General features: G+C 45.6%; 1 protein-coding gene across 1 annotated transcript in view; it reads right to left on the bottom strand.

Moving 5' to 3' along the window:
- Sorcs1 (sortilin related VPS10 domain containing receptor 1) overlaps positions 1-14,726 on the bottom strand; it is a 526,874-nt gene that overhangs the window by 101,734 nt on the left and 410,414 nt on the right. Inside the window, exons 7-8 of the mRNA XM_023715489.1 lie at positions 5,101-5,219; positions 2,601-2,690 (exon numbers count right to left, since the gene is read on the bottom strand). Of these exons, the coding sequence (XP_023571257.1) occupies positions 2,601-2,690; positions 5,101-5,219 (209 nt within the window). The remainder of the gene's footprint in view (positions 1-2,600; positions 2,691-5,100; positions 5,220-14,726) is intronic.

Consider the following 14,726-nt stretch of genomic DNA (forward strand, 5'->3'; position numbering starts at 1 on the left):
GGACCAAATAATCCATTCATTTGCTATATGCACCCCTGTTTTGTGGGAACAAGCTAAATTGATGACCGCATTCTACCTTTGGTTATGGTTTGTGTCTAGTTGCCCCCCACAAAGCCTCGTGTAGTCATTGGGTGGGGGCTTCTAGAGTTTGAGATTTACTCATGATCCAATGGGATTATGGATTATCCAAGGCTGGGATTATGGGTCTGGGTACTGCTGGGATTATGGGTATAAGTGCTATACCCAGCCTGGGGAGGATAGCTTGACTGTAACTGAAGGGAGACAGACTTGCTCTCTGTTGCCATTTTTGCTGCTACTCCTCCCTTTTGCTTTCTGCTCTTTGCCGCCGCCATGAACTGCTGGCCCTGCCACGTGCCTTTCTGCCTTGGATCCAGCTGAGTGTGGACTCAAACCTCCAGTAACTGTGAGCTAAATAAACCTTTCCTTCCTTTATTTTGGGTGTTGGGTATTCGTCCCAGCAAATGAGAGAAGAGTAACTGAGACACCTCCAGAGCTCCCATGAGGCAGGATCACAGACCACAGCCCTCTGCAAGAGCAGAGGGCTGGGAACAGATGCTGATATTAGCTTGAAGCAAAACTTCCCCTTTGACACTAGCTGGATGCCACTAGGGCGACTGTCGGCGCTGATCGGTGTGACGGCTGTGAATCAGTGATGCCAGATCTCTCCAGAATCTTCAGCAGGGGTTCATAAAAGCCTCTTTGATTTTACCCTTCTGTTTCAGGGACTTGTTAGGTCAAAAGGGTGTTTCCACTCAACGTTGCTGATAGTATATCAAATTTGTGGAGGGCAAGGTGTGATACATTCTAACAAGAGAAGTGATTGTACTGTCAAAGGCATAAAGGTTTATAATCACTAGCTTTGGTATTAGAAAGGTAGAGTTCCAGCCTCAGTTCTGCAGCAAATGGCATTTTATCTTGGGTGAGATTTATGCTGCTCAAAGTGTATGCTGACCTAAGGGACAGCATTCAGTGAAGGACTCAACTGCTGTCTCCCAGTTCAGTCTCAATTCCACCTGCATCCTGAATCAGTGCATCTCACTGTGTTAAGCATAATTCCTATTTTTAATACTGCAAATCTTGCATGCTAACTACTTGAGTTTTTTGCAAAAATAAAAAATCACAATTTATTTTAGTAGTCTGGAGAAGGAAGGAACTCTGCTTTATTTACTGAGGCAATTTGTCCATTTTCCTCAGGAACTTTCCTAAGAGATTATCAAGGGTAATTTAAAGACTATTCTGTTTTCTGTTTACATACAGACCTCATCCAGTTCCCATCTAAGACATAATTCACTTAGTATATGATGCATGTTCCTATCTTTTTTTTAGAAAAAATAATAACTAGGCCAACTCAAGAGTAAGAAACATTTAAATGTGTATGCCCACACAGACATATGGTTCTGGGCAGTTACCACAGTCGTTAATCTCTGAGAAGCTGAAAATAGTAATTACTGCTAACACAGACATGGCTCATCGGAGTTAACAGCGCGCTTTACTGCTCATTGTTGCCTCCGAAGGGCTACTGCGGCCCCTTTGGCTGCTAGGGTAAGGGGCAGAGCGGTGGCTGCGGGAACGAAAGCCGCCCAGAAGCCCAGCAGTCCTCGCCGGCGGCTCTCCCAGGCGAGGTGGCCTGCTGTGCCTCGTGCCGCTGCCGCTGTAACTTTCCAGGCAGCGGGCGAGAGCTGGACCAAAACAGCCCCACAAGTCAAGGATAGAAACAAAAGAGAAATGCAGAAAGATTCAAAAGTCTGTGTTCTTTATGCAGCTTGAACATTCTAAAGCTGAGCTGTAGCTTCAACAAAACCTGCAGAACGATCTTCTTGCAGATCGCTCCCATCCGCCTCTCTTGCTCTGAGATTAGCCCACGATTTACTAAGAAAGTTACAACGCACCAGCAGGCTGCAAGAGCTCGGCCGGCGGCGCCCTGCGAGCAGACCTCCACCAGGTGGCGCTGCGCGCCAACGCAGGCTCCGTGTCTCCCGGGATTGCGCGCATCCGCCCTGGCGCAGCATCTTCCGCCCCATTTTCAAAGGCGAACGTAAGAAAGCTGGCTGTAGAGCAGAACTCCGAAGATGACAGCCTTTCTAAGTCTGTCTCACCGGGTAAGACAGTGGAGATTGGAGGCACGTGCGCGCAGCACCCTCAATAAACAAGTCGTCACCGGGCCGGGGAGATGGCGCGGTGGAATAAGAGTTTCCCTGTTAAGCTTATGGACCTGAGTTCAATCCCAGGTTCCACCAAAAAAAAAAAAAAAAAAAAAAAAAAAAGAAAAAGAAAAAGAAAAAGAAAAATTCGTCATCAATATCCCGAGGTGGAACTGGGTCACATCTATCATATGATCTAGCACGTTTCTTTTCTGTACTGGTAGAAAGTCAGTACACACTGCTCAACAATTTTTTTTTTTTTTTACTATTGAAAATCAAAATTGAAGGCATTATTGATTTAAATGCTGTAATATCAAAAGTTACAGAAAGAGAACGAAAGAGAAAGGAGGGAAAGGAGAACGAGAGAGGAGGGTGGAGACGGGAGGGCAGCGAGACGGGCGGGTCTGGCGACAAGGAGGCAGGGGCGCGCCGACCTACCTTGGGCAGCGCGTACTTGGGCAGCCTCATCTGGGCGAAGGCGTTCCTGCGGTAGGACACGTAGTAGTGCGGTCTTCCCCCGGACGTCAGCTGCACGCAAGGGCGAGGGCGTGAGCACCCGGTTGGAGTGGCCTCCAGCCGAGGGCAGGCCGGGAGCGCGCCCCGGAGCGGCGTCTTGCTGGACGGCACCTACACCCCGAGGCGCCGGGCAGAGGCCACGCTAGAGGAAGCCACGTGGCAGAACTGCCACGCTTCCGCCTGCACCGTGGCTCGGGAGCCGGGACACCCGCTCAGGTGTTTTTCTCCCCCGCAGAATAGCAGCCTCGGGGAGCGGGGCTGAGCTGTCCCCAGCCGCTGAGCCAGCCCCACGGCCAGGCCCGCGACCCTGGCCGCACATCTCTCGCGCAGATTACTGCGATCGCGTCCCACCCACAGGAGTGTGGAGCGTGCAAAGCCAGGGATGAAATTCAGCCAGTCTCTTTTAGAGGAAAACTGAAAAATGGCCTTTTTATGTGGGACACACAAGCCGTCAGAGTAAGGAAGCGCGAGCGAGGCAGGCTCTGGGCCCCACTCAGAAAAGCGCCGCGCAGGAGCACCACAGCCCCGTCAGCCTCCCGCCCGCAGCCCGGGGCACCCACGCAGCTGCCTGGAGTTCAGATGTCGCCAGGGTCAGCACGCATCTTGCAGAGCTGGGTTTCCCGCAAACCCTCTGTGCGGGGTAGAGACTGTTAGTAGGAACAAGGGAAAGCTCCTGGGAGAGGACCCGACTGAGAGATGCCCAGGCAGAACCAATGCACGGGCCTGGCCAGGCAGCTCAGCAGACTAAAGTGCCTGCTTAGGCAGTCACAGGGATTGGGGTTCTCCTGCAGGGCCGGCCCAACCCCCAGGGCGTGCTGAGGTGGAGATTGAGACCCGTCGTGGTGGCGAGCACCTGTAATCCCAATACTTGAGAGGCTGAAAACAGAAGGATCACTAAAAGTCCAATCTGTATAGTGAGACCCTGTACACCTTGTACTAAAACTACACACACACACACACACACACACACACACACACACGAAGAAGAACCAATGCATGTAACCACTGGAAGGCCAGGGGAAGCTATCCTTGAGTTCCTTACTAGTTTCCCCGAGGAGAGGAAATGGTGGGAATGTATGATCATTCGTGAAAATTTAAACATTATGTAGGCTGGTGCTAGATATTTTAAATTACTTCATCAGCAGAATTTTTAAATGTGCTGCATCACAGTTTCAGATATACATATGCAAACATCTAGTGTGTCTTGGTTGTGTTTTTCAGCTGCCTCGCAGTTATGCCTGTGTTGCTCTGCATGGAAAGTGATGATGGAATACAGAAATGCAGTGTCCAGGTTTTCCTCAACTGCTAGAAGGAAGCCAAGCTCGCTTCTGCTCGTCCTGCTCTAGTGCTCAGGGTCGCCCTGCGTGGGCAGGCAGTGCAGCTGAAGCCACCTCAGGCTCGGTCCGGGGCAACAGCCCGGTGTCTTCCTTCGGCCTTGGCCTCCCGAGCGCGGTGCACCACAGCCTTCAGTCCCAGCCTCGCCTCTACTTCTAAGTTGGTATGCAGGGCAGGGAGGGGCTGAGTGGCATGCTGCAACTTGAGTAAGAAGAGATTAGCGTGTCTACCCAGTCTCTCTTTTTTATGTATTTAGGACAGGACCTACAGGGCCTCACTACACAGATCAGACTTGCAGTGATCCTTCTGTTTTCAGCCTCCCAAGCACCGAGGTTACAAGTGCACGCCACCACACCCAGTCGCAGTTATTGTCTCAGCGCCCCCTGGGGGCGGGGCAGGCACGGCATGCCAAGAATGGAACCTGGCCCCTGGGCTTTGCGGAAGCAGGCACTTTAGTCCACTGAGCTATCTGGCATTCCCTTATCCAGTCTCTTTGATGACCCGAAGTTTCTTGGGAAAGCAAATGAGGGAGCTGAGCACCATTCTAGGAACCATCTTACTATTCCAAGCAGTGCGGGCATGGCCTCTCGATAAGGTCCTGTGGAAGCCTTCTGACAAATCTAAGTCAAGTCCTGGTAGTAACGATGCTTGCCACACCCCTAATACCTTTCCTCACTCTTTTCCTTCTTTCCTTCCTTCTTGCCTTCCTGACTTCCTTCTTTTTCCCTCCCTTCCTTCTTTCCTCCCTCCCTGTCTCCCTTTCCCCTCCATTCCACCTTTCTCCATCCCTCCTCCTTCCCTCGATCCATCCCTTTCTCCTTCCCTCCCTCCCTTCCCCTTCCTCCCTCTGTCTCTCCCTCTCTCCCTCCATCCCTCTCCCCTCCCTCACTCTGTGCCTCCCCATTCCTCCCTCTGTCCCGCCCTCCCTGCCCTCCTCTCCTTCCCTCCCTCCCTCCCTCCTCTTCTCCCTCCTTCTACCCTCCCCTCCTGTCTTTACTCCAGGTCCCAGGAGCAGGCAGGGACTGTCACAAGCACAGAGACAACACCCATGCTCTCGAGACAACCAGTGGAAGTGGCTCTTTCCTACCTGAACGAACACATAATCATCCTGGACGATCAGGGAGTCTGGGTCGATGTAGCCTGGGAAAGGTTTACTTTTGTTGCCATCCGTGCAGTTCTGCATTCTGCAAGTGAGATACTGCGAATCTGGAAAAGTACAGCGGGGTTGGGTGTACAGGATGGCTCCAACATTTGAGCGGAGGTTTTTGTAGTTTTCTTACTATCTCCAAGTATGTAAAGAAACCTTAAATCTTTCAAATAGAACACTATCTTCATTATTATTGTCAAAATGATGATCATTGTGATACTGCTTGTCCAGCAACGCCACTCTCTCCTGATTCCCCCACAAAATCTTGCCAGGATAGAACACTAAATATTCCCTTTTAATTTTTCTCTTCCAAACCGAGTATTTTCAAAAACTGGCACTAGCACTTGTGATTTCATAGTTAGGATTTCTCTTTAGGAGCCTTTCCCTCCATGCTCTGACCCGGACTGACGGACAGAGAAACATACAGGCAAGCATTAAACCATTTGCGCTGGGTGGAACTGTGCCAGATGCATGGGGTTTATGTTTGTTTGTTTGTTTGCTTTTTTCTAAAGAAATCTGAATCACAAGACAGGGATTTGTGAGTGCAAAACTGTGTTTTCATTTCACAGGTGAGTACGCTGGGGCCCCGGATCTCACCCGGACCTGTACACCAGCTGCTGCCCACGGGGCAGCGATGGCCGCTCTCCATCTCTGCCGCTGAAGTGTGTCGCACTGCTTCCCAGACACAAGTGCTGGACTCTGTAATCCCAGCACGTCAGTCCTTGCTCAGGCCTGCTTCTGCTGCCCCACGCTTGGAAGAAGGGCAACCCCAGCATCACCTTCCTGCCTCTTGTCCGCTCCTCCTCCCCTGGCTTTCCTGTCATGTTTCCAACTCTGTTTACTTTATGTTCAGGAACTTGGCCCAACTCTCTGCCAGCCTTAGAAATCATCCATCTGTATTCTGTATGCCTGAAGTGCTTTCCCCACAGGCTGCTACTACAGAAGGTTAGAGATTCCAGCTCGCTTCGCAATCATCAACGATAGTGCTGTTTACAACATCCTGTGAGTTCCTTCCACAGAAATTAAGAAAATTATAAAATTACTTGAAGGTTTATTTCTATGTGCTACTTTCATTAGAACATAATTTCCATTAAAACACTCCATGAAGACAGATGCCTTTCTTTTTTTCTTTTCTTTTATTGGTTTATTAGCAATTTTATCTTTCTTCTGTAGCTAATTTATGTTATTTTAGCTATTCTAGCTATCTGTCTGTCTATCTGTCTGCCTGTCTGTCTGTCTGTCTATCTATCTATCAATCTATCTTTGCTATAGTGTCACGTCTTGTTACTTAATAACTCTCCTGGATGACAACAGACAATAAACAAAAGTGTTCTGGAATAGGCCACTTTACTGAAATATATGTTTTTGAATAAAAAGAAGTTTACACAATTGTTTTTGATGGTGAATGTCTGAGGAAATTCGAGCTTTAAGGCCTCAGTGAACACAAAGGCACACAGCAGGAGGTTCTTGTCTCAGGTACAGGCTGTGGGCAGTAGTATGTGGAGATGGATACAAGGATCTCCTGAAGGCTTCCCTCGAGAACATGAGCAGCGTAGGGCTTCCCAGGACCAGCACCAGCACATAAGAAAGCGGCTGTGCCTGTGGGCCACCAGGACCATCTCGGAGGCTCACAGCCACTGGCGTCATGTGGCCGAGTCTGATGCCCTTGTGGGTCCTGCTCAGAGGGACGAGGAAGGGTCAGATTCACAACTTTCCCCTGCCTGTTGCCTGCTGTAGGCACAGGATGGCTCCCAGGTACTCACTGCCATCTTGTCCAGGGCAAACCATCCCCAAAGTTAAAAAAAAGGGCTTACTATTCACACTCCATCCTCCTCTGTCGACGTTCCTATAGTCTCATTTGAGGGTATAACTCCAGAGATTTCTCCCTACCAAAGATTGCTGGGTCTCATCTCTTCCCAGAATTGTTCTTACTATCACACGCAGAATTTTGCCTCCAACTGCACATTCCTCTACACCTTTTTCAGCTTTTAAGCAATTCTATTTTTTTTCAAAGACTAATTTGACATCATAGAAACATGGAAGATCTGTGATGATGAGAACCAGCTTCAAGCTCTGATGTGGTCATTCACCAGCTGCGGAGGTCAGAGGATTATTTCACCTTCCTGATTCTTGATTCCTTCATTTATAGCAACATCAGCTATCTATCTAGTAGATCAACTACAAGATATAATTAGTCAAACGATATAATGCTAATTTTGTTGTTGTTGTTGTTGTTGTTGTTCCAGAGGTTGAATTCAGGACCTTGTGCTTGCCAGGCCAGCACCTATGCCGCTCAGCTAGCTCTCCAGCCTAATTCTCGATGTTTTGAAATTCAGACTTCTCCACATGTTGTCATTGTGGTTAATATTGCAGATAATATCCTTGCTTTCTCTTTCACAATGATAAAATCAGTTTGAAGCACATTGTAAGTCCTTGAAAAGGTGAAATAAACTGAACTGGACTAGTCTAGCTGAGGAGAAATATAGTTGGAGAAGAGATCAGCCTCCACTCTTACTATTTGCTGAAAAACACAAAGCCACGCCCATTGGCCATTTCTTTGTCCTTGTGACAGGAGTTGCACAACATATGCATCAATGTTGTGGCGCCCGAGCCCACTCAGGATCTTCCTGGTCTCCTTGTCCTTGGTTAACTTAGAAGAGTTCATTTAACCCCAGAATTGGGAAGTGAGAAGTGGGAGGCAAACCAAGGAGATAAAGGAGACCCCTTCCTCCTGCCTGTGCAATATGAATTTCAGGGCCATTTCTGGACCTGCTCTAGGTGTCCTGTTATCTGAAGAAGCCAGTCTTATAGAGAAGTCTCAACAAGGAGTGTGGAAATCCTAGGGAAACGATCTGTTTCCCCATGGCACCCTTGAGCTACTGATTGTATGAAGTCCAGATCTACTCTACCTCTGTGATTCTCATGGGACATAATGAAGGAAAATAATAGTTAAAGAAAATTAAGCCAAAGACTTTTGATTAGGAGTTATTGAGGTTCCAATTGCAACTTCCATTATAATTTATAGAGCTGACACATCATGAAGACTCATTAGTGAATAAACAGTTGTTTCATTTTCAATAGTATCTAATAGTTTTTTTCTTAAGGCTTATATCTCCTCTTCATAGATGTAAAATGCAAACAAACATAGTAGTGTATCTTATCCATACTGAATTATAAATCTGAGCAGTGGGGAAAACAAAGAAGTATAGGAAATGAATTTTGTGAGTATTCCTGTTAAACATTCTGAAGATGTTCACATTAATCTAGTGTATTCAATCCTAAGAGCTCCATGGAATTTAACAAATGAACTGATTTTATAGGTAAACTCAGTTGAAAGAAAGAGACATTGTAGAGCTGGCAGTACTGCATAGCGTCTTGATTTCCTTGGTCTACTGCAACTATATTTTATTTTCATTACATTAAGTTGCAGGAAAACTCTCAGTGAGATGGAGTCAATGTTAGGAAAGTATATTTTGTCTTCTGGGAACCAACAGATACCTACATACAACAGAAAACCACCTGTGAATTGATATTTTAAGTGGAAATTTGACAATATAAGACAAGATACTTGAAAGTATATAAATCTGGTCTCAAGTCCACTTCTGAGAACGCCAAGAAGACCATGATTGGATACAAAGATTTAGCCACCTGGTTACTCTTCAGAGTGTTGTTTGGTAATAAAAAGTAAAATTAACAAAAACCAAAATGGCCAACAAGAGAATAGCTAAACTATACAATTTGTGGTTTCCTATTAAAATTTCTGCTTCCAGGAGGGACTGCCTTATGAATTTTACATTATAAAACAAGGTTACTAAGCAATTATACAGCATCAGTGTTCATTTCTTAGTTTTGAAAAAAAAGTGTTGGTTTTTAAAATGTTAGCACTCTATGAGACTGGGTTGAGGGCATGTACTCTAAACCATCCAGGTAACTTTTCGATCTAGAGTATTACAAAATAAAAGTTTCTTAAAAAGTAGGTTGCCAAACTAGGTGCGTTAGGACCTACTTTTTTGCAAGTTGCAAATGAATAAAACATGCACACAACATGTCAACAAGAATGAAAAGGCACTAATGTGAGAAAATTGGACGTGTGGTGCAAAAACTCCTCATCGGGTATTTCTGGGGCGGGTGAGGGCTGAAGCGGACTGGGTCCCTGTGCAAAGGGCTGCATCCAACTTCTCCACACGCTTTCTTCCTCCAATTGCCTCGATGCTCTTGGTGCCTGAACTGGGGCCTAACCCTGCTTCTGGGCTGAGAGCTACAAGGTACAGTGTTCAACTCAATGACATTTTTTAAAAAGCCAATGGATGAAGTCTCTAAGCCACTGTTGCCCCAGAGTGTCTCAAAGTGAAATTTACAAGCTGAAGGGTAAATGATCAATTCTGAGCTGACTGCCTGGCAAAGTATTCTGAGTTTGTTCCTTTTCTCCTCCTAATGGAAACAGAAAGGAACTGGCTACGGTTCATAAGGAGGGACCAATCACTCCTGCTCCCCCAGGGGCTTGCTGTAATAGCATTAAGTATGATGAGCTCTTTCCATATTCAATTCTGGTGGGTGCCTAATGCCATTCCATAGGAAGCATCTTGTAATTTGGCGTTAATTAATGTCAATTAATGTATGCAATTGCCAGACGTTAGAATTAATTTCATTACTTTTCTTACACAGATGTTTGCCTTGCCACAGGTAATTAGGACGCTGCACAGCTCTTTTCAAGCATTCTCGTTATGTGCAACAGCTGCTGCACAGAATAATTGGATCCCTCCACCCAAAAGCTGCGCCTGCCTGCAGAAGGGAACCTGCCTGTCACAAGCTGGCTTGGTGCAGAGAAACGAGGGAATTCCACTAAGGTACAAGGACTGCAGCCTCAGAAACGCCATGCAAATCTTTCAGGCTTTCTAAGTCGGTTTTGTGTGATGATGGGCATAAGTGATTTCCGCCTGACCAACCGCCTGAGCCTAGCAGACATTGTTCCTGAAATGCGTTGGTGCCTGCCAAGACTGGCCCCAAACAGTGGTGCCCGTGAAGCCTTGCTCTGCAACGCTGACGCTTCACATTGCATCATAGTCTCCATGCATACAGTGCTACGGACAGTCCTGTCGTAACTTTTCTTACATTCAGAATTTAGCCAGCATTAAAGTTAATTTTTTCCTCCCATATGCTAGTAGCCACCAACATGTCAAATACAAAGAACAATGCTGGTTGTGCCACGCTACCTGTTGTCCAAATCTGTTACAAAACCACAGCAAGCCAAATGGCATGACACGGAGAATAAAGGAGATAGTCTGCACAAGTGAATGGCAAGAAAATGCAGCCATAAAACCCTATTCCTTTGGTCAGCTGATTTTTAACAAAGATGACAAGAATGCAAAACGCAGAAGAGACAGGGTCTTCGAAAATGATGAGGAGACAAGCTGTTCACGACTAGAAGGATGAAGTCAGATTTTTATCTGAGATCATGTACAAAAGTCAACCAAAGGTGGATCCAAGATCTCCACTGAAGTTCTGAAACTGTGGACAACTAGAAGGAAACAGGGAAACACTCCACAAAGTGGGACTGAGTAAACGCTTCTTAGGTATGTCCACAGAGGCACAGGCTACTAACATAAATGAGAGTACGTTGAGTTAAAAAGCTCCTGTGGAGCAAATAAAGCAATTAATTATGTGCAGAGAAAAACCTACACATTACAAGAAAGCAAGCTCAAACTAAATATCTGATAGAAGGCTAATATGCTATAGATATATTCAATAGCCAGAAAATTCAATAAAACAAGAAAAGGACTTAAACACAGACACTTCTCAAAAAAAGATGTACAAATGGCCAAGAAATTTATAATGAAATGCTTATAACCACTCATCATCAAGAAATGCAGGGGCAGGGGCTGGGCAGATGGCTCAGTAGAATAAGTGCTTCTCTGGCAAACACAAGGGCCTGAGTTCAATACCCTGTTCCTCCAAAAACCAAACAAACAAAAGAAATGCAAATTAAAACTACAAGAAGGCATCACTCACTGCCATTAGCAAAGCTTTTGTCCAAATTGCCAAAATACTGGCTGAGGATACAGCTAGTGGCAAAGCACCTGCCTGGTGAGCGCAAGGTCCTGACTTCAATTCCTCATTTAAAAAATATCAAGAATACAGTTACATTCTCTTAATGAATAGAGGGATTTGTTCGAATAGTGTTTGTAAATAGGATGCCAAGTCCGCATCTTGTACAGCAATGAACCACTAGGAAGAATGTATGCAATGTGTTAATTATTGAAACTGTCCTACCAGTTTGGTTTGAAACTGTCTCATTGCTATTTGTCTGTCAATAAAATTATGGGAAAAAATAAAAATAAAAAAAATAAAAATGCAAAAAAATAGATAATTGCAAAAAAATTAAAAATATATCAAGAAGAGTTTGGAGATAAGGGATCATTTGAGGACTGTTGGTGAAAATATAAATTAGTGTGGACGTTGTAGAAAATAATGCTGTATTTATGAGGAGGTTCCTCATAAACATCAAAGTAGAATTTCCTGTGACTCAGTAACCCAAATGTTAATAAGGAAATTATTTGCACATTCACATTCATTTCAGTGTTATTCTCAACAGCCATGAGACAAAACTGACTTGAGACTTTATGACCCATGAGTGGGTAGGGAAAGTGCAGCACACTCGCATGATGAAATACTTTTCGGTCTTCCAAAGGGGGACATCTGCCATCTGTGTCACCGGGAGGAAAGGATATCCACAAGTAGACACAGAAAGACAAACACTGCAGGCCTCACTTGATGCGGATCTCAAAGGCGAACTCAGAGCAGCAGAGATGGGATACTGGCTACCAGAGGCTGGGCAAGGAGGCTGAGTAGGGAGAGAGGAGATACTGACCCCTGGGCACAGCATTTCTCTGGAACTGAGGGCCACATCTCTAATCCCAGCTACTGTACCTGGGAGCCTGAGGCAGGAGAATCACGAGTTTGAGGCCAGCCTGGGCAATTCAGCAAAACTCTGTCTCAAAATAAATTTTTAAACATGGGCCTCAAGAGGCAGCCAGATAGCTCAATGGACTAAAGCGCCTGCTTAGGCAGAGCTCAGTGGCCGGGTTCGATTCCCGACGTGCCGTGCCAGCCCCACCTCTGTGGCATGATGGTGATTGAGACGGGGTGTGGTGACACTCGCCTGTAATCCCAGTGCTTGGGATTCTGAAAACAGGAGAATCACTATGAGTCAGATCGACATAGTGAGACCTTGTAGACCCTGTACTAAATACAAAAATTAAAAAAAAAAAAATAAAGTGGGCCTCAGGATATAGCTTAGAGTTAGAATTCTTGCCTAGCATGTGTAGCCCTATGTTCAATTCTGGAAACATGGAGAGAGAGAGAGAGAGAGAGAGAGAGAGAGAGAGAGAGGAGGGAAGAGGGAAGAAGAGGGAAGAGGGAAGAGAGGGAGGGAGGGAAAGAGGGAGAGAGAGAGAAAAAGAGAGAGAGGTACCAGGTTTGGGTTAGATAGTACAAATAAGATTTAATAATTTATTGAATAGATTGGTGATCATGATAAATACTAAAGCCCTACATGTTTCTAAGCTGACCTAACATTTCAATGTAAATTTTTAGCACAGAAAGTGGGATATGTATGTGAGATGACTGATTCATTAACTAGCTTGAGTTCATCATTCCACATTATAAATAGATATCAAAAGATAAGACTGTAAGTATATGTTATTATATTGTATAGCACATTACAGATTTATTTTTTTGAAAAATGTACTTAGTGCAGGATCTATAGGGTCTACTGGGTCTCAATATATAGATGGGATGCATAGCGATCCTCCTGCTTTCAGCCTCCCAAGTCCTAGATTCCAGGCACGTGCCACCACACCCAGTCTCCATCCACCATCTCAGCATGCCACAGGGACAGGGCCAGCATGGCAGGCCCGGGATTGAGCAGCACATTACAAATTTAAAAAGTGATTTTGTACACCACAATGCTAATCTCCTGCACAATTAACAGATCACAGTCTCCTGCTTGCCAGGGGCTCCTCCTTCTGGTGGGAGTGACCCTAAGGGTCCTGGCCCCACCCTCAGCACAGATGTGACTCTAGGGAGGTTGTTTACTAGGGAGGCTTCAGGCTGCAATGTGCATTATGACAACACTGGATACCTACAGGGCAAAAAATTGAAGCCTGAGTGGTTAAGGCCTGACAGGTCTTTACCCGGCTTTGCCCACTGGATCCTGCTTCCTTCACCTTCCTGCCAAAGCCAAACAAAGCTCTGGGCTGCAGCAGCCAGCTTTGGTCTAGAGGGCTTCTGATTTTTAAATGGCGTACTTCTTCCTGGCACCAGCCTCTGCTCCTTCACCATTCTGCTGGGACGAAGCCTTGCTTGTCTAGTGTGTCCTCCCTCTAGTGCAGCGGCTTCTGGACCCGCTGTTCCTGAGGCTCAGGCTGACTTCCCCTGCACTTCTTCTGCTTGGGTGGAAGGGGGAGCATTATTCTCCAAAATGAGTGACTTCTCCCTCAAGCCACGAGCTGTAGTAAGTGGATCAGGTCTAGGGACTCCCAGGGCTCACTGGGTGCTGAGTTTTAACTTTTGTCACCACTGTGTAGACCTTAAAGACTCTTATGCTTCACAGTTGAAAATTGATGATGTAGAGTGTGCCTAAGTAGAGTCACCCGGACAGAAAACATTCTCTCAGGCTTTCACAGAGAGCAAATTGGTCAAGCAATGGCCTTGATTCATCCACATGGCTGACACTGACAAAGGATCTACAAACTGCTGTACAGGGTTTCAGGGTAAATCCTGAGGAGATTTGACTGACCTTATCATAGACAAAAGCTACATTTCTTGTTACATAAGTCTTGCTTTATCTTGGTCTTAACCATCCAGCAGAAAAGTATAGAAGTGAGGTATCAAGAGTGAGGCCATGTTAACATGCTGAGCTGTCAAAGGCTCAAGTCAACATCTTCTTACATTGCCTAGATAACCCAGGACTATTATGGACTACTGGACTTTATTGGATTATTTTGCTGAGTTCACACACCTACAATATTTAAATAGCAATGGAATACTCTTCTCAGACAAAACTAAACAAAAAAGGGGGTATAAATGAAGGACCAATGTGTATCTGTATACACAAATTAGTTAGGATAGATATACAGCTACTTTCTCTTAATTCAAAGGGAAGAAAGATTTGTACTATAGTGTTTGGACAGGATATCATGTCTGCATCTTGTACTATAAATGACCACTATGAAGACAACAATATGCAATGTATTGGTTGTTGAAACTGTCCTACTACCTGGTCATGCTGTATGATCTTGAGGACATATGAGAACTTGTACTGTTATATCATGTAACTCAGCTGTGTCCCAAATTTTCTGATCAAGGAGATTATAGGGCCAAAGAGGAAAGTGATCGATGATGTAGAGTGTGCCTAAGGAGAGTCACGTGGAAAGAAAACATTCTCTCAGGCTTTCACAGAGAGCACATTGGCCAAGCAATGGCCGTGACTCCTCCACATGGCTGACACTGACAAAGGTTCTACAATCTGAGATACAGGATCTCAGGATAAATCCTGAGGGGATTTC

Source organism: Octodon degus, unplaced genomic scaffold (genome assembly GCF_000260255.1).
Source record: "Octodon degus isolate 3935 unplaced genomic scaffold, OctDeg1.0 scaffold00042, whole genome shotgun sequence".
NCBI lineage: Eukaryota > Metazoa > Chordata > Mammalia > Rodentia > Octodontidae > Octodon > Octodon degus.